This window comes from Misgurnus anguillicaudatus, chromosome 24 (assembly GCF_027580225.2).
Source record: "Misgurnus anguillicaudatus chromosome 24, ASM2758022v2, whole genome shotgun sequence".
Classification (NCBI taxonomy): domain Eukaryota; kingdom Metazoa; phylum Chordata; class Actinopteri; order Cypriniformes; family Cobitidae; genus Misgurnus; species Misgurnus anguillicaudatus.
The window spans coordinates 24,591,553-24,614,352 of NC_073360.2; the positions used below are offsets into that span (position 1 = coordinate 24,591,553).

General features: G+C 37.1%; 1 protein-coding gene across 1 annotated transcript in view; it reads left to right on the forward strand.

Annotated features, from left to right (window-relative positions):
• rap1gap2a (RAP1 GTPase activating protein 2a) overlaps window positions 1-22,441 on the forward strand; it is a 45,737-nt gene extending 23,296 nt beyond the window's left edge. Inside the window, exons 4-24 of the mRNA XM_073863325.1 lie at window positions 7,246-7,278; window positions 8,829-8,861; window positions 9,044-9,265; window positions 9,734-9,837; window positions 11,478-11,556; window positions 12,052-12,098; window positions 12,436-12,526; window positions 15,408-15,508; window positions 15,730-15,859; window positions 16,063-16,218; window positions 16,294-16,365; window positions 16,467-16,571; window positions 18,730-18,867; window positions 20,166-20,312; window positions 20,446-20,561; window positions 20,717-20,812; window positions 20,976-21,087; window positions 21,239-21,341; window positions 21,428-21,495; window positions 21,746-21,782; window positions 21,892-22,441. Coding sequence (XP_073719426.1) covers window positions 7,246-7,278; window positions 8,829-8,861; window positions 9,044-9,265; window positions 9,734-9,837; window positions 11,478-11,556; window positions 12,052-12,098; window positions 12,436-12,526; window positions 15,408-15,508; window positions 15,730-15,859; window positions 16,063-16,218; window positions 16,294-16,365; window positions 16,467-16,571; window positions 18,730-18,867; window positions 20,166-20,312; window positions 20,446-20,561; window positions 20,717-20,812; window positions 20,976-21,087; window positions 21,239-21,341; window positions 21,428-21,495; window positions 21,746-21,754 — 1,962 coding nt within the window. The 3' untranslated portion in view covers window positions 21,755-21,782; window positions 21,892-22,441. The remainder of the gene's footprint in view (window positions 1-7,245; window positions 7,279-8,828; window positions 8,862-9,043; window positions 9,266-9,733; window positions 9,838-11,477; window positions 11,557-12,051; window positions 12,099-12,435; window positions 12,527-15,407; window positions 15,509-15,729; window positions 15,860-16,062; window positions 16,219-16,293; window positions 16,366-16,466; window positions 16,572-18,729; window positions 18,868-20,165; window positions 20,313-20,445; window positions 20,562-20,716; window positions 20,813-20,975; window positions 21,088-21,238; window positions 21,342-21,427; window positions 21,496-21,745; window positions 21,783-21,891) is intronic.
• The last annotated feature ends 359 nt before the right edge of the window (window positions 22,442-22,800 follow it).

Consider the following 22,800-nt stretch of genomic DNA (forward strand, 5'->3'; position numbering starts at 1 on the left):
AGCTGATAAATACTCTGTTAAGGTAGTAGCAGGTCTCTGTCAGGTGTTATTAAATACCTGTCCCATGTAGTTCCATCCTTACAAGTGAGAAAAAGATCAATCTCATTGATCGAATGCCTAATGTTTCTCTCCAGTGTATCAGACGTACTTGTGTTCTTAATTAAGGATAAGGATTTTAGTAAGATTTTTAAAAGGAGATTTGGACGGAATTTATAAATTTTTGCCTATTGTTATTGGACTGTTTTTGAGATGTCATTTTGAAACAATTTTAACAAAATATTTTTTTTATTTTTCAGTAACATTAACTGTGTTAAACATTAAGTACGTGGCTGAAAACGGTTGCTGTGATACATTTGCTTTGTTTATCAGTCATTGAACGATGTGCCTGTTGGTTGTTGTGATATTTGTCCCGCCCCTCCTTCACTGTGATTGGACGGCTGTGTGAGAGCTGACATTGACGAGCTGAGCTTTTCATCCAAAGTTAAATATTTTTTAACTCTCAGCGCTGGGGGCAGAAAAACCGCCGAACGTTGGCTTTCAGCGCAAAAAAACTGTCAGCTCCTGGCTTTTTAAAAAAATGCTGGACCTCCATTGAAAACAATTGAAAACTGAAGGGGCATATTTCACGATAACAACCATCTGCCTGTATATTATCCTGCTTATTACACAGCTATTTACCTCATAAGTAACATGAAATTTTGATTTGAAATATTTTATTTGCTAATTTTTACGGATGCAGACTTTCCAGGATGAAAACTTGTTTACTTTCGGTCACAAACACTTTATTTGGTTTAATCATTTTTAACTCATTCACCGCCATTGACGAGTTATCTCGTCATTTATGAGTTCATATTTAACTAATAAATATGCCTTTTTGGACGAATTTCAAAGTGAAAGTAATACCGCCAAATCGAATTTATCAAAAACGGAAGTTAAAAAGAGTTAAGGATTTATTTTAACTGCCTTTATGTTTGATAGTCGTTCTGAGTCTGATCTCTAACATAAATTCCTTTACAAAAACGCAATTTTTTAAGCTTTTTGCTCAAAATGTTGTATTTTTTAAGAGAAATATCCATATTTCAGTGGTTAAATTAAGTAGAAAAAGTAAATATATAATGAAACGTTTTTTCCCCATTTTGTTTGTTTGTTTGTTTGTTTGTTTATTGTTTGTTTGAAAGCAGAGGGTGTGTTCTTTAATTTGATATAATTTGTATGTTTATATATTTATAGAAAATGATTTTTCCTGCAAGGAATTTTGTGAAAATTTTGTTAAAATCACAAAAATGCAGGTGGGCAACTTTTCTCAAAAAGGCTGGCGGTGAATGAGTTAATGTCAAATATGTTATTAAAATACCTATTTTATTTAATTTTTGTGTAATATTAAACTCTACCTGTCAAAATGATTTGCAACATTCGGGTTACCGTGTGTTATTATATTAGTTAGGAATAACAAACTTGCAATTGTCGCGACTGGCCAATCAGAATCAAGCATTCCAACAAGCTGTGTAATGATTATGTTTACTATGATAAGTGTGATAATGTTAGTCAGGTGGGCCATAGGATCTTGTGTCTGATTTTTAAAATCAACAGGAAATTGCATTTAATGCATGTAAATGATGATGTATTTCCTTGTGATAGGGAATATTCAGTGAAAACGAATCCAACGTGGAACTTCATTTTATACATCAGAGATTGTTTTGATCATGAGAATTGGGGAGCAGTTTAAAAATAGTGACTGATGATAAAAAAGTTTTAGGGAGAGATTACCAAGACACATGAAAAGCTCAGATGGAAAACAAGTGTGTCTGACATGTTCTCTTATAAATGAGCGTTTTTGACCAGACTCTTAATGGATTCTGACAACAAAGCCGTATTTCTGAATGGCCGGGATTTATGGAATTACATTTGTGTCAAATTAAACGCACGCAACTTTTGCAAAAACAAACAAAAATATACATTGATAAAAGAAAAAAACTATCTGAAAATAAAAACAATCAACTAACTAGCAAAAAAATTAACATCATCTTTAAATATACTGCATTCTTTGTTTATATTTTTCTAAGTTTCACTTTCACTAAATATAGTTTTGAATGTGCTGCAAATGTTTTCGTTTTCACTTTCCAAGTTTTCGTTTGCGCTTCGCAAATTTACGTTCTCCATTTTGACACAAACCTCTCGTGAAGGGCGGGCTTAACAGCGGTTCGCTCTTATTAGCTTGTGAGATTTTGATTGACAGCTCATTGAACCGGAACCCCGGAACAGAAGGTGGCGGTAGTGCACCAATAAGCTGGATCCCAACCGCTGTTAAAAATAACAAGAAGAAGACGATCGGACGCAGTTTATCAGCGGAGCTGCAAGTAGTCTAAACAAACGGTAATAAGAGTATATTAATTTAATGATAAAACACGGATATTTTACACGTCAGCAGAGGAATTACAATAGTTCAAGATGAGTAATCGGGAGGCTCACGGTCCGGAGCAACAACACCATCCTCCTCGGCCGGACAATCGAGGCAACCTTACCTGAGGTAAGTTAAGTTTTTAATAACTATCAAAATAAATAGAATAATCCCACTGCAAGTTTTATTGATGTGCTGCTGAGGAGGTTTTTGCTGTTAGCCGTGCACAGTGACCAGCTTCAAAATTTCAGGGTTCTTATGTTAACCTTGTCTGTAAATTTGCGGTTTTCTAAAGCAACAATTAGTTACAAACAATTTATACATTTTAAAGTATTAGTGTTGAATGACTATTGTGCTGTATGTAGTGATGTCATTAAATGCTTATTGTTTATTTTACTGCCCTAGACGGCGAAACTCAGGACGAGGCAGCACTTTCTGTCCCACAAGTGATGCAGGGGTTGACAGGCACCTGCTTCTGTCAGAGAAAAACGCCTTCAAAATAACTGATAATAACTTTGATCACACATGCATGCATCGAAGGCCAAGCAAATGAATTTAAAGAAAGAATGGAAACAGCAGTGCAACATAATGGTTACTTTTACAGAGTGTCAGTTGAAATGAACTCATGTCTAGACAAAATGTTTCTCCCAATAGTAATGTCTTTTTTATCATTTATAGATGCTGTTTAACAGTTGTTAATGATTTTACATGCATCTGAATGGTTTACAGAGTCTTAAAGGGATAGTTCACACAACAATGAAAATTCTGTTATTATTTACTCAGTCTCATGTTGTTGTAAACCTATTTAAGTTTCTTTATTCTGCTGAGAAGATATTTTGATAAATGATGGTAAGCACACATGAGAGTGTACCCATTGACGTCTAAAGTACAAATTAAATCTAAGGAGGAAAATGGAGGACAGTTAATTTTCTATGTCATGTGATGTTTAAACACACCAACAGAAAGCAGTTTCTAATCTAATCATCCATATGCCGATATATAACATCTTGCATTGCATTTGTCCTTCATGTTTAGCATGCGTTGACTCTCAGATATGTAAAGCACATGCTGACAGATGTAGTCAGAAGGCATGATATATAAAGATAAATTACCAGCACAACGCTATAAAGTGTTGCCATGAATAACCCTGCAGATGCATATGAATCCGAACACAATAAGAGGGGAAGCCCAGCAGTCAGAGATGTGTCTCCATTGTGATTACAGGTGGGAAATAGTTTTAAAGGAAATGTACATCTGTGAACCAGCTTTTGTATCTTGTAAACCTAAAAATGACTTTTACAATTTAAATAGAGCAGAGTCTTTGGATGACATCAAGTGTCTGTTGGTATAACTCCTAGACATTCAATGGTGATATCAAAGGCTTTTGGTCTGACAAAGGACAATAGATCTCTGGCACCACGACCACACCATCATCCTCTGTGACATTGTAAACAATTTCCTCTTAAAAAAGTTGCTCCGCCATCTGAAAAAGAAACAACGTGTTATAATGCTAACCAAATTTAGTTTGATACATTTCTAAGGACACATAATTACATAATGCCAAAGTAACTATATGCAAGTACATGAATGTCAAGAATAAAAATCCTGATATTTAGTTAATATTATTCCAATCTCATGTAACATAAGCCCTATTTACACATGGCATTGGATGAGTCTTGAGACCACATTTGCTTTAAGGGGAAGGGGACAGCACACTACTTACTATGATAATGAGTAATGACTTTGCAAAATAGTTTGGGGGGAAGGATGTATTATTACAGTGTTTTTTTTTTGTTGTTGTTGTTTATTAAGAGTTTAATGTCATGCCATCTACCTGGCTAGAATTATGAATAAAAATAAAAGATGAAAAATGAAACATTAATTCTTGATAAATATTCTAAAATGAAATCTGGTCTTACAAAATAGGTGCAGTTCACCTGCCGAATCAAGCACTGTCTCTTCTTCCATTGCAGTTCTTCATAGTACAAGAGACAGCTGACCAAACATCACGCCATAGAGGCTCAATTCTAAAAAAAAAAAAGAGAAGAGAAAAGTATGGTCAAATCGTAGCTTATAAAAAAGCAATGTCTGTCCATAGTAAATCATCATGTGAAGTATTATGGAAACCAAATTAGTGGCATTTTGCGTTTCACATATCCATTGTAAGCCTAAATGTGCCAAAGTAGACTATGGAACAAATGGGTCTGTTACATAACGATCTTTGCTCTGCTTTGAGAAATGCAATACCATTCATATACAGTTTAACACAACTGTTGCAGCCTTCACACATGAATAAATCTTGCAGTGGGATTATTCTATTTATTTTGATAGTTATTACAAACTTACCTCAGGCTGCCTCGATTGTCCGGCCGAGGAGGATGGTGTTGGTAGTGATGTTACCAGTGACACCGAAGCTCCGAAGCGTGTGTCAAAAAAACGAACCGATTTTCATTGAAGCTTTGTATCGAAGCTTGATTCGTTCTGCCAAGATCACGTGACCAATGACGTCCGAAGCTTCGTTTCACACACACCCACGTGACTGCTTCGTTATCTGATTCAAAGGTTTAGAATTGTGCGATGCGCGGCGCGCCCTCATGGGTTGTATTGGAGTATTGCATTACACGGAATCGATTACTGTATAGCAGTGTTTCTCAAACTTTTTCAGCCCAAGGACCACTTTATCTTCCAATTTTTTTCTGAGGACCACCTAACAGAATCCCACTCTAACACGCCCCCAAAAAACAACAAAATAGGAAGGATAAGCTAAGATAAAGTTTAATATGCAACTGTTTCAAGTCAAAAACTAATTTTTTAAACACAAATGCAATGCCATGTTTAGAAATTATTATATGAATTTTATTTCATTTGAACAAGTAAATGTGAAATGAGTTACAGCTTAATATGAACAACAAACTGCACATATGAAAAAAACTGCAATTAAACATAGTATAACAGCCTAGGTCCCACTTAATGTCATTCCAAAGAGCCATTAGTTTAAAACTGAGGTGGTGGATATATGGAGTCTATGGTTGTAACTATGGTAACAATAAAATGCTGAAAAAAATTCCCCTTAATGTCCAAAATCACTGAAATTACATGGATTTTACACTGAAATTACATGGATTTTACACATGAAACAAAACCTAGTACATTACAAAACTAAAAGATCTGTGGATTTTAGCTGCTTTCAGTTGACGCTTGATCCTTCTTTTGACTCTTCTTTGGTTTAGCCACCGATTCATTTTTATGTTATTAAAACAGAATGGCAAGAACTGATATCAGAGTTTTGCAAGTGCATTAAAAATCTACTTAAATAAGTGACGATTGTATAAAAGATCATCTTTTGGCGGACCACTGGGGGGGTTTGGCGGACCACTAGTGGTCCGCGGACCACACTTTGAGAATTACTGCTCTAGGCGGAATTTAAGTCACAAAAAATAGTGAAATGATCTGAACAATATTTTCAAGGTGGTTCTTGTGAATGCAGTTTGCATGAACCACACTTTGAGAATTACTGCTAGTGAGTTTATGATATTTATATAGTAGTACAAAAAAACTTTTCTGCACCACTTAATACCATGATATATTTTTTAATTGGTTCACACTTTATAATTTTGAGACAAGGACTATCCTTAATTTGTTATTTTTGTTTGGAGTACCATTCGCATGAAATGGAACATGCTCTGGTCATGTATTTAATATATTGTTACATTTATTTATGAATCTATCCTTAATTTGTCAATCCATTAAGTTTTGCTTATAATTAAATTAATACGTTGTTTGGTTGTGGAACATGTTGTGAAACAGCACTTTCACCAGCAGAGGTCCTCATTGAGCTCTGATTTGAAAAGCTTCGAGTAATAATCCTTTTTCCGATACAATTGGGTTGAAAGCTTCACTGCTTCAAAAAAGCTTCACTTCGCCATCACTAGGTGTTGGTGCTCCGGACCGTGAGCCTCTCGATTACTCATCTTGAACTATTGTAATTCCTCTGCTGACGTGTAAAATATCCGTGTATTATCAATAATGTTCTTTAATATACTCTTATTACCGTTTGTTTAGACTACTTGCAGCTCCGCTGATAAACAGCGTCCGATCGTCTTCTTCTTGTTATTTTTAACAGCGGTTGGGATCCAGCTTATTGGTTCACTACCGCCACCTTCTGTTCCGGGGTTCCGGTTCAATGAGCTGTCAATCAAAATCTCACAAGCCAATAAGAGCGAACCGCTGTTAAGCCCGCCCCTCACGAGAGGTTTGTGTCAAAATGGAGAACGTAAATTTGCGAAGCGCAAACGAAAACTTGGAAAGTGAAAACGAAAACATTTGCAGCACATTCAAAACTATATTTAGTGAAAGTGAAACTTAGAAAACTATAAACAAAGAATGCAGTATATTTAAAGATGATGTTAATTTTTTTGCTAGTTAGATAGTTTTTTTCTTTTATCAATGTATATTTTTGTTTGTTTTTGCAAAAGTTGCGTGCGTTTAATTTGACACAAATGTAATTCCATAGGGATTTAGCAGATTTGAAGCAAAAGTATTTGATGAACATATAATACGCGCCATCTCATTTTTGATCGGGATGCCGTTTAGCAGCTTTTGCATCTGAGCTCCTCAAATGCTTTTAGGAATATCATGCCCTATTTATATTTCACTGTAAGACAGGAAACATGTTGAACATGACCATGAACTTGACCATGTTCATAAGGTTCATTTAGATTTGGTGTTGACTATAAACAGGACTGCTTGTTTTGGGGAGTTCATTTGAAAACCAGGTTTTAATGTTCTAGCTTGTGACATTGACCCATCCTCTTTTAACTCTCTTCTGCTCACCTGGATCGTGGCAGACTCCCAAAACTGAGGAAACTAAGAAATACAAGGTTTGACTTGTATTCACAGTGCGTTCTGTGTAGAAGTGCATGCATATGTGTTGTGTATATGTAATGGTTTCGTGTAAAAAAAATTCTCTGTGTCATTGTTAGCTTTTACAACTTAAATGTCATTTCTAATAATTTGACAAAAAATATGCACTTTTTATGATAAAATGGTTATACAGAGGTCGTGACAGAGTCCTAATGCAGTGCGAATCAGCCTACAATCACTAAACCTACTATGTATAGCAGTGTTTCCCAACCATGGGGCCGGGGTCCACGTGGGGACTTAGCAGATTTCCAAGGGGGCCTCAAGATGACTTTAAATGATTAAAAATTTGACAAAACAATCATTAAAATAAGCTAAAACAAGATGTTTCTTATTTTATGGCCATTTTAGTAGGGAATATACATCTGTCTAGTCATTTCAAGCTAGTTAGATTTATTTGGAAAAAATTGATTGAGTGAGGGGCCTTTAAATATTGTGGTGGGCAACTAGGGGTCCTTGAAGTGAAAAAGATTGGGAACCACTGTTATATAGTATACATATTATATCTTAAAGGGGACATATCATGAAAATCTGACTTTTTCCATATTTAAGTGCTATAATTGGGTCCCCAGTGCTTCTATTAACCTAGAAAATGTAAAAAAGATCAACCCAATAATGGGGATGGGACGATTACCGGTTTCACGATTAACCACGATAAAATGTCCTGACGGTTAGTATTATCCTTTAAAATTAAATTATTATTACAACAGTGTTTGATTACCGTGATTATGAAAACTCGCTGTAAATCCTGTCCAGACAGAATCAGTTTAACGCAGGCGCGCACATGCAACATATTTTTTTGCACAAGAAGGCATTTAAGGGATAATGTATTGTATTCATTAACTGTAAACTTATTAGACCGATTTATTTACCACAGAAATATTTTCAGAGACATGAAATATTCAATATTCAAACTTTTTTTAAAAAATGTTTTCAGTGTGTGAATTAGTTATTTTTGAACATGTCCATCTCATTTTAACAAAACCACGAAAATATTGATAACCGTGATAACTTTGCTCACTATAATCATGATATGAAATTTTCATACCGTCCCATCCCTACCCAATAACTTAGTTTTGGTAAACCATTCTCTGCAAGCATGTGGAAAAAATAGGTCATTGAAATTTGGCTCCCCCTGTGATGTCAGAAGGGGATAATACCACCTCTTAATCGGCACTATCCAACCACGACACTTAGTGCAGAGATCAGCTCATTTGCATTTTAAAGGACACACCCAAAAGCGGCACATTTTTGCTCACACCTACAAAGTGGCAATTTTAACATGCTGTAATAAATTATCTGTATGGTATTTTGAGCTAAAAAAAAATACCATACATACATACTTACTCTGGGGACATCAGAGATTTATTTGACATCTTAAAAAAGTCTTGAGAAATGTCCCCTTTAAATGAATAGCTGTTTGTCAGCTTGATTGTGTTGTGTTTAATCGTGATATGTGCTGTTTGACTTTGTTTTGTTATCTATTGATCTTCCTTTTTCTTTCCAACAGGACGACTACATTCCTTATCCCCGGATAGAGGATGTGAGTTTACAGACACTTATAAACTGTTATAAGCTTGACAGAAACAATTGCAGATTCACACACTAAAAATGTATGATTTGTTGGCTCATGTTGCACCAAACTTGTCCAATCAAATTCTTTCTAGACTACCAATAAAATAATGCTTATGACTTATCCAGCCCATTTCTCTGTTATCACCCTAGGTCCTGGAAAAGGGTGGCCCTTACCCGCAGGTCATTTTACCTCAGTTTGGTGGTTACTGGATTGAGGATCCCGAAGCCCCTGTTGGGACACCCACCTCTTCAGACAGCAGCTTCTGTGAGGAGGATGATGACGGTTTGAGTCCTAGTGGTAGCGGAGGCTTTCGTTACAAGCTGGAGTGTAACAGCACTTCAAGGGCCTACCGAAAGCACTTTCTGGGCATGGTGAGGAGGAATCACGTTTTAAATGACAGTATCTGAATATTGGATACACTCATTTTTATGTTTTGGTTAATCCCAAGGTCACAATGTTAGGGTTGCCTCTTGCAAGTGTCTTCAAAGAGTCACAGAAACGAAACCTATTCCACTTAAACAAAAAAAAAACATCTAATACACTTGCCACTTGGAACTGGTGTCCGTTTTTGCCCAAGAAATCTTGCTCACTCCCTTAAATGTGTCATTGAGGCTGTAGTTTATTTGCAGTGTCATAACACTTATTTTGAGGTTCGGTGGCACCTTTGTGCACCACTGCTTGACTGGACCCATAGAGCGTCACCTTTACCTGGCCACACCTGAGTGATATAAATGCAAAATCAGTCGATTGGAAAATTGACTTCTTTGTCTGAAAGTGTGCGAGGAACTGTGAAATGACAAATTTGTAAACACCCTCACCCATCTCTCTCTTTCTCTCAGGAGCATATGAACTATTACTGTACAGCCAGTAGTATGGGACACCTGATCATGTCTTTGAAGTACGAGGAGACAGATGGACAGGAGTCATTGCGCATCATGCTCAGGTGCTTACCGATAAAATCGCACATTCCCATCTACTGACGAACCTTTAGTATTCCTGTAGCTTAACTGAGAGAGAAATGCTTTATTAGCCTATAAGGTTGTGTGTTCGATTCCAAAGGAACGCACATATACCAATAAAATGCAGTGGCGGCCGGTGACTTCTTTTTTCGAGGGCGTCAAAACATCTATGTAGCCAGTCATGTGTGTGGTTCGTAATTTAAAAAAATTTGTTCTGCGCGTCACGTGTTCATCACATGTCTTGTCAAAATAAACGTCTAAAGGGTTTATGATAAAATAGACGCTCGCGTTTGCCAGAAACTCGCATAATCTTATCTGTAATCAGAGTTTACTGTTAAGGGAGTGTCTTGCGTGTATTTTGTGAACGTGAGCGTCTCTTTTATCATAAACGGTTTTGACGCGTGTGCAGCAGGCACTTATTTTGACAAAACACGTGATGCACATAGGATCACTCGACGCGCAGAAAATATTTTGAAAACACGAGCAACACACATGACACTCCGAACACTTATTTTGAATTTGCGCCCCTCGGATGAGCAGCACGAGCCGCCACAGATAAAATGTCTTAAATGTGATTTGAATATAATATGGCACACATTAAACTGCTAATAGATTTGCACATATTAATTCTTTCCCCGCCAGCGTTTAAAAAAAATTGCCAGCCAGTGCCAGCATTTTTTATGATTTTTACAAAAGTTTAATGCCATCCAGAAAATGTTGTTCTTTAACTCTTTCACCGCCAGCGTTTTTAAAAAAAGTTGCCAGCCAGCGCCAGCGTTTTTCATGATTTTCACAAAAGTTTAATGCCTCCCAGGAAATGTTCTTCTTCAAATATATAAACATACAATATACCAAATGAAAGAACAGCCCCTCTGCTTTCAAACAAAAAAACCAGTTTCATCCTACCTTGAGTAGTTCTTTTGTAATCAGCTTTTGAATATGGGTAGGTTTCTGCAAAAACACCACATTTTGAGCAAAAAGCAGAGATAATTCCATTTTTGTGACGGACTTTTCATAGAGATCCCATTCAGAGCGATCTTTAAAACAGACACGGACATGCAGCAGCTTGCCATAGGGCAATACTTCCGGGTTTAAAAAGTTGCGGAAGGTAGATAATAGCGGTATTGCGGAAAGACGGAAATACTCGTCATTGGCGGGGAAGCGTTTTCTCTTGATTGACGAGATATCTCGTCAATGGCGGGGAAAGAGTTAAATATATAAACGTACAATATATCCAATGAAAGAACAGACCCTCTACTTAAATTTTTTCTCTTTTTTCACGTCTCAAAATTGGGTAGGTTCTTCAAAAATACCAAATGTTGAGCAAAAAGCTGAGATAATTGTGTTTTTGTGAAGGACTTTTGATAGAGATCAGATTCAGAGCAATGATCAAAACATACACAGAGTTTGAACTGTTTGCCCTAAGGGAATACTTCCTGGTTGTATAAGTTGAGTAAGAGCGCCATCTGGTGGATAATAATGGAAATATGGATTGCCAGAAAAACTTGTCATTGGCAGGGAAGCGTTTTCTCTTAATTGATGAGTTAACTCAGCAATGGTGGGGAAAGAGTTAAACTGTAGATTTGTTTTGTAGGTAGACATTTATTCTTGTGATGTCTTCTAGGTCAAAAACAAAGACTCTTCATGAGCGGATACCACTTGAAGGTCTCATCCAGCTACCAAGCGTACCACAGATAGCCAAGGTGTGTATGAGTCGGACATGCATTAAGGACAGAATTTAATGCTATGCTATACACTGTCAGAAAAAAAAATGGTCAATGGTTTTAACAAGTACAGCTTTGCACCTAAAGAGTTAATTTAGTACCTCAAGGATACATATTAGTATCTCTTGATACCAAATGTATACTTATCTATACTTAACTGTACATATTAGGACCTTTTAAAGGGTACTGCCCCAGTGACAGTCGGGGTACATATTTTGACAATTTTTAACATTGCATGAGAGATTCATTGTTCTCCTTCAAGTACCTGTAAAGCTCCTGAATAAATATTAGACATTGCAGTGCTCATTGTGACAATTTTTTGTGACACATTTTTATTCCTGCCATCTTTGTTTGAATGAAAGGCATCTGCCATAGTAGAAAACTATGACACACAGTCCCATCAGTCTCTCTAAACATCAGATAAGTGGATATAAAGTTATAAAATGTTGATATCAGATCTGTGCTGTCTTTCAGTTGCTCTGTGATGACGTCACAGGTCTGAAGTTCAACCCCGTCCTCTACCCCAGGGTGAGCATCTCCCTCTTTATTTCTCGCTCCATCTGTGGTTTACCTACTCCAGGCATCAGATGAAATAGGACTGTGCTGTGCTCTGTTTCACTCTAGCACCCAAGTCATCTGAATTAATATTTCTCAGTGCTCCGGGGAAATCACATATCCATCTGCTTTACGCTGTCTGCCGTGTCTAAAACACACAGTGTGTGCGAGAGAGCACTCTTGACCGTCTTAGGGCTCGCCTGTCCTCTCGGGCACGGCAAACACAAACGGCTGAATTATAGAAAGGTGCTGAATCGCATATTGACTCCTGCGGGTGGTTTCGCTCACTTTCTGTTTTCTCTCCCCCAGGGCTTCGCAGCTGATCGTCGGTTTTGATGAGCACGAAGTGAACAACACTTTCAAGTTTGGAGTCATCTATCAGAAGTTTGGTCAGGTGAGATTACCCGGCTGGAAAACGAAACATCTTAAACCAGTGTAAGATGATTTGCTGGCCTTAACATGGTTTGAGGAGGTCTTTGGCTGGTTTAATCAGGTCTGTCCTAGTTTAAGGTGGTCTTTACTTTTTCCCGCCAGCGTTTTTTTTTAAAGTTGCCAGCCAGCGCCAGCATTTTTCATGATTTTCACAAAAGTTTAATGCATTCCAGAAAATGTTCTTTTTTAAATATATAAACATACAATATATCACATGAAAGAACAGACCCTCTGCTTCCAAAAGTTTTTTTAATCCTACTTAGTTATCTTTTTATAACCTCTCAAATATGGGTAGGTTTCTTCAAAAACACCAAATTTTGAGCAAAAAGCTGAGATAATTGCATTTTTGTGTTTTTTCATAGAGATCAGATTCAGAGCGATTCTCAAAACATACACGGACATACAGCTGTTTGCCCTAGGGCGATACTTCCGGGTTTTATAAGTTGCGGAAGAGGTGGATAATAGCGATATTACAGATTGCCGGAAATAGTTGTCATTTGCAGGGAAGCGTTTTCTCTTAACCCTCATAAACCCCTAATTTCCTGTATGGGTTCTAGTTCTGTCGGATTAAAAATGACCCCAGAATTAAAAGAGTGATTACAAAAAATATATACATTTTTAATGATACAAATAATTAGTGATGCACCGATGTATCGGCCGCCGATATTTATCGGCCGATTTTTGATGAATTTGAAACCATCGGCATATCGGCAATAGCACAAGAAAGGCCGATACCAATTGCTTATTAATAAACTGCATAAAGAAATCCATTATATGTAAAAAATGAGTTAATATTGTTAATAAAATAAATGCTGAATAGCAAAAACCACCTTTGAAGGTTGTCATGCTGTCTTATTATATTTGTTTTAGCTTAATTTGTGGCTCTCTTATTATGTTGGTCAGTTGAATGTTAATTAGATCCAATCCATGTTCAGTAAAAATAATTTGATGCAGAAATAAACTAGCTAATAGACCAGCTGTATAGTATTGTATACAAGTATTTAATATCGGTATCGGCATCGGCCAGAAGTTGTCTGTTTAAATCGGTATCGGTCCAAAAAAATCCTATTGGTGCATCCCTACAAATAATATATAATTTTTTTGTTTACTTCCCATCTATACATTAATGCTATGTTTAGGGAGATATGAAGTACTTTTGTACCTGTTTTCCACTCAATTCCTCAACTACACCATTAGCTTGCCTGTAAAATATCAAATTTTTATGAAAAATTCACATAAATTATTTTTCACATAAATTGGATTTAAATTGTTTTTAGATATTGAACTAGATGTTATGTGTTAAATTCAGCCATTTGGTGTAATCTAAGAATTACAGTTTAGGAAATAAATCATTTCGACCAGCAGATGCCCATAGAGACCCATTCATTTTATTGGATGTGGCCAACTGCTCAACATCACTACTTTAGTGAAACATTTTTGTGAATTTATGCATATAAATAAATATTATTTCAAATAGTAGAATTTTTTGTAGTTTTTGATGCATTTTGAAATGTCTGTTTTTACAAAATGCCACAGAAATTTGACTGAATGTAAGTGCATGTGTCGGTGTGTTTGCGTGTGTGTGTGCGCTCGTGCGTGTTTGTGACTTTGTCTTTCTGTGTGTGTTTGTGTAAGTTTTACCGTGTCTTTGTGTGTGTGAGTGTCTGTTTGTGTGTGTGTGTGCGCGCGCGCATGTGTGTGTATGTGCGCACATGTGTGTGTGTGTGTCGGTGTGTTTGCGTGTGTGTGTGCGCTCGTGCGTGTTTGTGACTTTGTCTTTCTGTGTGTGTCTGTGTAATTTTTACCGTGTCTTTGTGTGTGTGAGTGTCTGTTTGTGTGTGTGTGTGTGCGCGCGAGCGCATGTGTGTGTATGTGCGCACATGTGTGTGTGTGTGTGTATTTGTGTGCGCAAACACACACCTGTGTGAGCATTTTACATCTTTATTTTGCATTTGTGGCTGTTTTTTGCCAAATTCTGTAAAAAATTCTCTCTGTGGTGTGTGTGTGTGTGCGTGCGTGCGTGCGTGCGTGTGTGTGTGATTGAGCATGTCTTTTCTATTTTGCATTTGTGCTCTAGTACCAGGCCTACCTTCCTGTGTAAATACTTTCAGATTTATTCTGGATGCATTGATTTTTTTTGACAAATAAAAAGAAAAAAGTTTTTTGCATTTCCCATTCATTTTTACCGTCAAGGGACAATTTAAGTAACATTTTAACACCCCTTTAGAACGACCGAATCAAGCCCAGTTTTTTAATATGTATTTTTTACAGATAATCTGGAAAAATCACACAATCTGAGATGAAGGGAACCATGTTTTTTAACTAAAGAAAAGTGGCTTGGGAGTAAGATTGACCCCAAGGGTCTTATTAGGGTTAATTGACGAGTTAACCCATCAATGGCGGGGAAAGAGTTAAAGGGATAGTTCACCCTAAACATTCAAAATAATTTTCTCACCCTCAATTTGCAGTATTCTGACCCTATATGAGTTTCTTTCTTCTGTTGAGGACAAAGGAAGATATTTAACCACACAGTTGGTACTTATTTACTACCATAGTAGGATAAACAAATACTATGGAAGTCAATGGGTGCCAACACATGTGTGCTTACTATTATTTATCAAAATATCTTATTTTGTGTTTAACAAAAGACAGAAACTCATACAGGTTTAAAACGACATAAGGGTGAAGAAATGACGACATTTTTGGGTAAATTATCCCTTTAAATTATATTAATCTGGTCTTGTCTAGTTTAAGATGGTTTATAGCTGGCTAAACAAAGTTTTTACTTAGTTTTTGTCTTTCTCTGCCTCTCTGTTTCTTTCTGCTATCCCTGTCTTCATCAGACATCAGAGGAAGAGCTATTCGGGAACAATGAGGAGACGCCAGCGTTTGCCGAATTTCTTAATGTTTTAGGAGACAATATTGAGTTGCAGGATTTTAAAGGGTGAGAGACAGATTAAGGCTTTCAAAACTGTCACCCGAGCACACATAACAGGACTGTTTTAATATTAAACAATATTGGCAGTCTACTTGTGAATAATTTATTTAATTTCCCATTGTGCATGTTTTATCTGGAAGCCTAGGCAGACGGTAATCAGATCTATTTGCATATTCAGTTTTTCATAGAAATAATTTGTCTGGTCTCTGTGAAATCGTGTGCCACAGGTTCAGGGGCGGTCTGGATGTGTCTCATGGACAGACAGGATCCGAATCCATCTATACCACATTTCGTCAGAAGGAAATCATGTTCCATGTTTCCACAAAACTCCCATTTACGGAAGGAGACGTTCAGCAGGTCTGCTATGAAAACTTATTACGTTATAAACAATGCCGCCGTAATTCCGAAATAATTACGTTACATCTCATTGTTTTGCAAGCAGGCTGTTTGTAGTGTTAGTGATGCGTGACAGATGATAATGCTTTGTCATTGTCACCATCATGATGTTGATCTCGTGTAAAATACATTACATGCAGTACATTTCTTATCTACTCTTTTAGCTTCAGAGAAAAAGACACATTGGCAATGACATCGTCGCGGCCATCTTCCAGGAAGACCCCACGCCATTCGTGCCCGACATGATCGCCTCCAACTTCCTTCATGCCTATGTGTTAATACAGGCAGAGAACCCCTGCACCGATCATACCACATACAGGGTATTGAGAGACCTATTTATCTACTTGAATTACTTCACATTACTGTCAATCACTGATCTCAATTGTTGTTCACAGGTGTCTGTCACAGCACGAGAGGATGTGCCTCCCTTTGGCCCGCCTCTACCGAACCCTCCAGTCTTCAAGAAGGTAATGAAGACGCTTGCGGGCAGTGATGCATTTGTCTTTCAATTAAACTTTGCAGAAGATGGTTGTTTATCGTGGGATGATGGAGATCTGTCCTTCCCCAGGGTCCCGAGTTCCGGGAATTTCTGCTGACTAAATTGATTAACGCAGAAAACGCGTGCTGCAAGTCAGACAAGTTTGCCAAGCTGGAGGAGAGCCTATCTATGAAAGTGCAAAGGATAATTCAGACATCATAAATGTGACCCTGCCTGTGAAAACCCAGCCAAAGTCACTTTTTTGTGTTTTTTACATAAAGTCATCCTACATAATGTAAAGAACATTAAATATATACTTGCTTTTTTAAATATTGACTAAGTAAGGTCAAAAATTAAAGTGAAATCAATGATCATCGTTTTAGCCTGGATTTCACAGACAGGGTCACACATATCACCTTCCTGTTAGAAGACAAGATTCACCATGCTAGCACTGGTTTATTTATTTTAATCATTTAATTAAATTTGAATTATTTACTTACCTTGACAACCTGTATGTTGTCATTGTGTGCAGAACTGATCGAAATGTAAGTTATTATTTGCTAATAATAATCTACTTTAAAGGAAAACACCACAATTTTTCAATATTTTACTATGTTCTTACCTAAACTTAGATAAATTAATACACACCTATATTTTTTCAATGCGTGCACTTTTAATCTTTGTACAGCGCTTTGTGAATGTGTTAGCATTTAGCCTAGCCCCATTCATTCCTATGGCTCCAAACAAAAGTTTTATTTTGTGCCACCAAACGTACTCGTGTAACTACTCATGTAACAGTCTTTTAAAGGAATAGTCTACTCATTTTCAATATTAAAATATGTTATTACCTTAACTAAGAATTGTTGATACATCCCTCTATCATCTGTGTGCGTGCACGTAAGCGCTGGAGCGCGCTGCGACGCTTCGATAGCATTTAGCTTAGCCCCATTCAATCAATGGTACCATTTAGAGATAAAGTTAGAAGTGACCAAACACATCAACGTTTTTCCTATTTAAGACGAGTAGTTATACGAGCAAGTTTGGTGGTACAAAATAAAACGTAGCGCTTTTCTAAGCGGATTTAAAAGAGGAACTATGTTTTGTGGCGTGGTGGCACTTTTGGGAGTACTTCGACTTGGCGCAGTAACACCCTCCCTCTCCCATTATGAGAGTGAGAAGGGGAGCGGACTTTTCAGGCGAGTCGAAGTGCTCCCAGGGGTGCTGTTGCGCCATGGGGTATGGTTCCTCTTTTGGGTCCGCTTGGAAAGGCGCTACGTTTTGTTTTGTGCCACCAAACTTGCTCGTATAACTACTCGTCTTAAATAGGAAAAACGTTGATGTGTTTGGTCGCTTCTAACTTTATCTCTAAATGGTACCATTGATTGAATGGGGCTAAGCTAAATGCTATCGAAGCATCGCAGCGCGCTCCAGCGCTTACGTGCACGCACACAGATGATAGAGGGATGTATCAACAATTCTTAGTTAAGGTAATAACATATTTTAATATTGAAAATGAGTAGACTATTCCTTTAAATAGGGAAAACATGGAAGTGTTTGGTGGCTTCTAAATTCATCCCTGTTTGGAGCCATAGGAATGAATGGGGTTAGGCTAAATGCTAACACATTCACAACGCGCTGTACAAAGATTAAAGGCGGAGTCCACGATGTTTGAAAAACGCGTTGGAAAAGGAGACGGGCCGACTACCAAAACACACTTATAGCCAATCAAATCAAATCAAATGCCGGTTTGCGTATGTGTGGGGCGGGTCTATCAACAGAAGGTCCAGATTCTATTGGGGTAGGGGCGTGTTTGTTTAGGTGATTTCAGATATCAACATTGGCTTTCAAACATCATGGACTCCGCCTTTAAGTGCACGCATCAAAAAAAGATAGTTATGTATTAATTCATCTAAGTTGAGGTAAGAACATAGTAAAATATTGAAAAATTGTGGTGTTTTCCTTTAATCCCGCATCATTAAGTCAGTGACATCATTCTGATATGTTCATTTTGATTGATGAATTGAGTGGTTCATTAAAGAGATACAAAAAATATAAACACTATGAATTAAAGCGATCTGGTTCCTAAGTTCAATTTAGTGATTCAGTGAGTATTACGAGCTCACTGGAGGGGAAGATTATAAAGCAATAGTGATTATGTTTTGGTCTGTTCCTCACACAGTTACCATATGGCTGAGCGGATGTACGGGTACTACTATAATGTGTTTTTAGCGAGGCGATTTTTTCTGTTCTACAAAGAAATAAAATCATAGGGGTTTACATGTAATATTCATATAGCTTATTATATGCATATAACTTTAAGTGCATCAATGTTTATGTGTGTCTTTGACAGGAGAGGACACGGGCAGCACTGTTAGATAACCTTCACGATGAACTTCACAGACAGACACAAGCCACAGTGGGACTCGGCTCAGCTGCAGATGAAGAAAAACTGGAAAACGGTGGTCACGGAGGCCTTCTTGAATCCTTTAAGGTGAGACTATCATACATTAAACCTGATACTGAAGATTTTTCTATAGTTTACTTTTTTTGTTGATTATAAAAAGTATTACTCTATATATAGTAGCGTATGTGTATGACGATGCATGTCATTTCTATGTAGTATAAATAAAGTTTCTTTACCAAACAGACTTTGGTGCGGTTTCCCGGACAGGGATTAGACTAATCCTAGACTGAAATAAATGTAAAAGCTGTCCAAACTGAAAACAACTTGCACTGACATATCTTAAAATACATGAGTGTCCTCAAAATGCATACAATAGTGTTTTTAGTAAGGCATGTTTGTTAAACTAGTTATATATTTTTTAATTAAACTAAGGCCTAGTCCTGGTTTAAGCTAATCCCTCTCCAGGAAACCACCCCTTTGAGTATCAGAGGATGAATATATCCTGCAAATATCCAATTTATTTACAAATAGTTTTGCCATTAAAGGGACACTCCACTTTTTTGAAAATATGCTCATTTTCCAGCTCCCCTAGAGTTAAACTTTTAAATTTACCGCCAGATCCGGAGATCAGCTGAATGGATTCCAAAACGGTAAAAATCTAATGTTTAACTCTAGAGGAGCTGGAAAATGAGCATATTTTCAAAAAAAAGTGGAGTGTCCCTTTAATGTTGTTTTCAGTATTTTAGGCTCTAGTTTGGCTCCAGATCATTTTCAAGATGTTAAAATACATAACATTTTTTGCTTGTTTTGTTTTTTCCAAGCCCTCGTTCTAAGACCTTTTCTGAGTCTTATGAGTCTGTTTGTTGGGTTGTGATATGTGATGTTGTTGTGTATGTGGTTGTTTACAGGCGGGGTGTGTATGGAGTCTTATACAGACACACATTTATCCTGCAGGGTTGATCGGTGTAGCAGCTGTGATTGTGTATCACTACAAAGCTGAGATGATGCAGATGATCAATGCACAACTTTAAAAATGACATTAAATCAATATACAACAACACAAGGCTCTTCTTAATTCTTTTGTGCAAATAGTCTTTGCAGATGATTTAATTGAAAACATAAATTAAAATTATGAATAATTTGTAAATTCATAACATAATCAGTTATATAAAATCTAAATAAATACATAAAACACTGATAATGAGAATAGATTGTGGTTCCCACCTTTCAACATTTCTTTTGTGCAGTATAAAGTTAGTAGGTAGCACCACCTACTGGCTGCTGATAGTAATGCAAAAAACGATTTATTGCATTCACAAACAGTAACTATTTTTACTCACCACTTACACTCTCTTCCTCTCTCTATCTCTCTCTCTCTCTTTTAGAGGGCCATGCGTGTGAGGAGTCACTCTATGGAGACGATGGTGTCTCACAAGCACAAGGGTCCAGGGGCCATGGCAGGGGTCCCGTCTAGCGTCAGTGGTGGGGGACTGCAGCAGAACAACATGGAGTGCACAAAGAGCACATTTACTGTAAATGAAAGATAATTACTGCTTAACTTCCATTTAAATAGATCTTATCATATCAAAGAGTATTGTACAAGTGCATGTATAAGGGAATGTGCCTGTTTTTCGATGTTTTTATGGATGTGTGTTTGCTTTTCAGCCTCCAGTGATGTCTGCTAAGTCTCCCTTAAAGAGTCCAGTAAAACGACGGTCGGGTCTGTTCCCCAGACTGCACTCCAGTACAGAAAGTCCAACTGAGAAGCACCCAACTCGGAGGTACTATATAAGTACACACATAGATAAAAAAATCAATTCATACCTGATGCAAACCTTCATAGAAAAGCATTGTTTTTTTTTACTTTTAAAGTTTACACATATGTTTGTTGTCAAAAATATTAGGGTTTCATAAACTGTACTCTGTGCTTGTGTAGCGACCAAAAAACAGAAGTGTTCCCTCACTCACAAGAAGTGAGATCAGAGACATCGTCCAATCCCAGTTCTCCAGAGATCTGCCCAAACAAAGAGAGGTGAGTCTCGGTTCAAGTTTGGAGTTTTAGTTCCTGAGTTCAGCAGGTGTTTTGACCTTGGCTGACACATTATGTGGTTCTGCTTCTAGGAAAATGTTATTTTTAAGTACTTGCTATTTTCAGTAAGCATTTACTCTCTATGTGGTCTGTTGGGTGCCTGTAGGCCGTTTGTGAAGCTGAAGGAGTGCAGAGCTAACATCTCCAGGTCGTCCTCCAGCACCAGCAGCTTTAGCAGCAACGCAGGAGATGGAGACGTTCTGGAGGAGATGGACACGGTAACACATGTTAGACATCAACTGACACTTCTGTTGAACAGTTTAGACACACAAGAACATTTCTTGCCATAAATATGTATTGTAAGCATGCATAAAACAAAATAAATGTACTCAAATGTGTTAGATAATAAAACCTGTTTTAATTCTGTAGAGCAGTCACCCGTCCACAGCCTCATCCGTCTACAGTCCATCTCTAAGTGTGGAAAGCCAAAACTCTGGAACCCCACTGATCATGTGTCGCAGTCCCACCACAGGTGACACATACACACATAAACACGTGTACAAATGCTTTCACTTAAACACTTCAGAAAAACAAGAACCCAATCTTTATTTTTCTCAGATGGAAAGAGCAAAACTTCACCGCGGTCGAACTTGAAATTCCGCTTTGACAAACTAAGCCACTCCACAGTAAGTTTTCTGCATGTAATGTCATGTTATACACACAATACTAAACAAGTTATTAAGCATGAAGAAAGAAGGGTTCGTGAATTCAGCCAAAAAGGAGAATTTTATTTCATTTTGATTATCATTATATATTCATTCATTATATATTCATTATTATGGGTTCAGTAGGGAACACACATACTGGTAAATGAACATTGAATGCACTGTACTGTATAAGTTGATTTGGATAAAAATTATCCTTCTTCTGTTCCAGGGTCATTAGGTCAGACAAAAGCCACTACAAGAAAAAGGTAACCTTTAGATTATGATATTGCATGTCTATCAGTGTGTTTTAGTACTAAATTTGTGCACTGTAAGCATTGAAAATAACATTAATTTCTGCTATTTGTGTCCATGCAGAGACTTTGAATGCCATTTAAGTGATTCGAGAAAACGGGACCATTAACCGAACACTATGTTGAGAGCTGACTACAGGAGCATTATACAAACTTTAATGATGTAGGAAACACTTCTGTGGTTAAATGCAACAGATGTCTCTGCTTTTCGAAACAATTTAAATGTAGTAACTAGTGCTCAAACAAGTGTTCACTTTCCTTTCCTATAGCTGCAATTGCTTTCTAGATGCTAAATATGAATACAGCCACTTGAAATACTTGAACAGCACAGTCATTACGTTACAAGACAAAACTGCATTATATTGCCCGAACACTGTACAGCCATTGTTGAGTCTATTGAAGTTACAGAATTACGGGTCATTTTGGAGTCTTGTAACACAACGCCCTTCAGTGTAAAGCCTTACTACAGAAAACTATGCTCTATTGACACCGACATGTTTTAGTTGGTTATTTTATTTATAAATTATGTGAGATTTAAATTGTACATTTCCTGTGCCATTTCCTTTGGGGTGACCAAAGAAAAAGATTACCAGGGTTTATTTGTAGTATAAAAACTGAAACTAGAGTTTCAGGCCCTATTTTGAATGATATATGTGGAATACATACATTTCAGTTCATAGTCTCAAAAAAAGTCTTTGTTTGGCAGCTGTTGTGATGAATCAGTGAACAAGTAAAAAAATATTAATTTCACAATTTCAAAAATATATCAAATCAACAATTTTGTGAGGCTCTTTTTGTCAGAGGGACAAAATATACATTTCCAAAAATGAATTTTCATGACAGACAGAATGATGTTAGTGCATTTTAAAGGGATTTAAAATATATATATTATTTATTTGCTATGTGTCTCTCATGAATCATTTGTTAGTATACAGTGATACTCATTGGTGAGGGCATTAGACAGAGCAGAGCG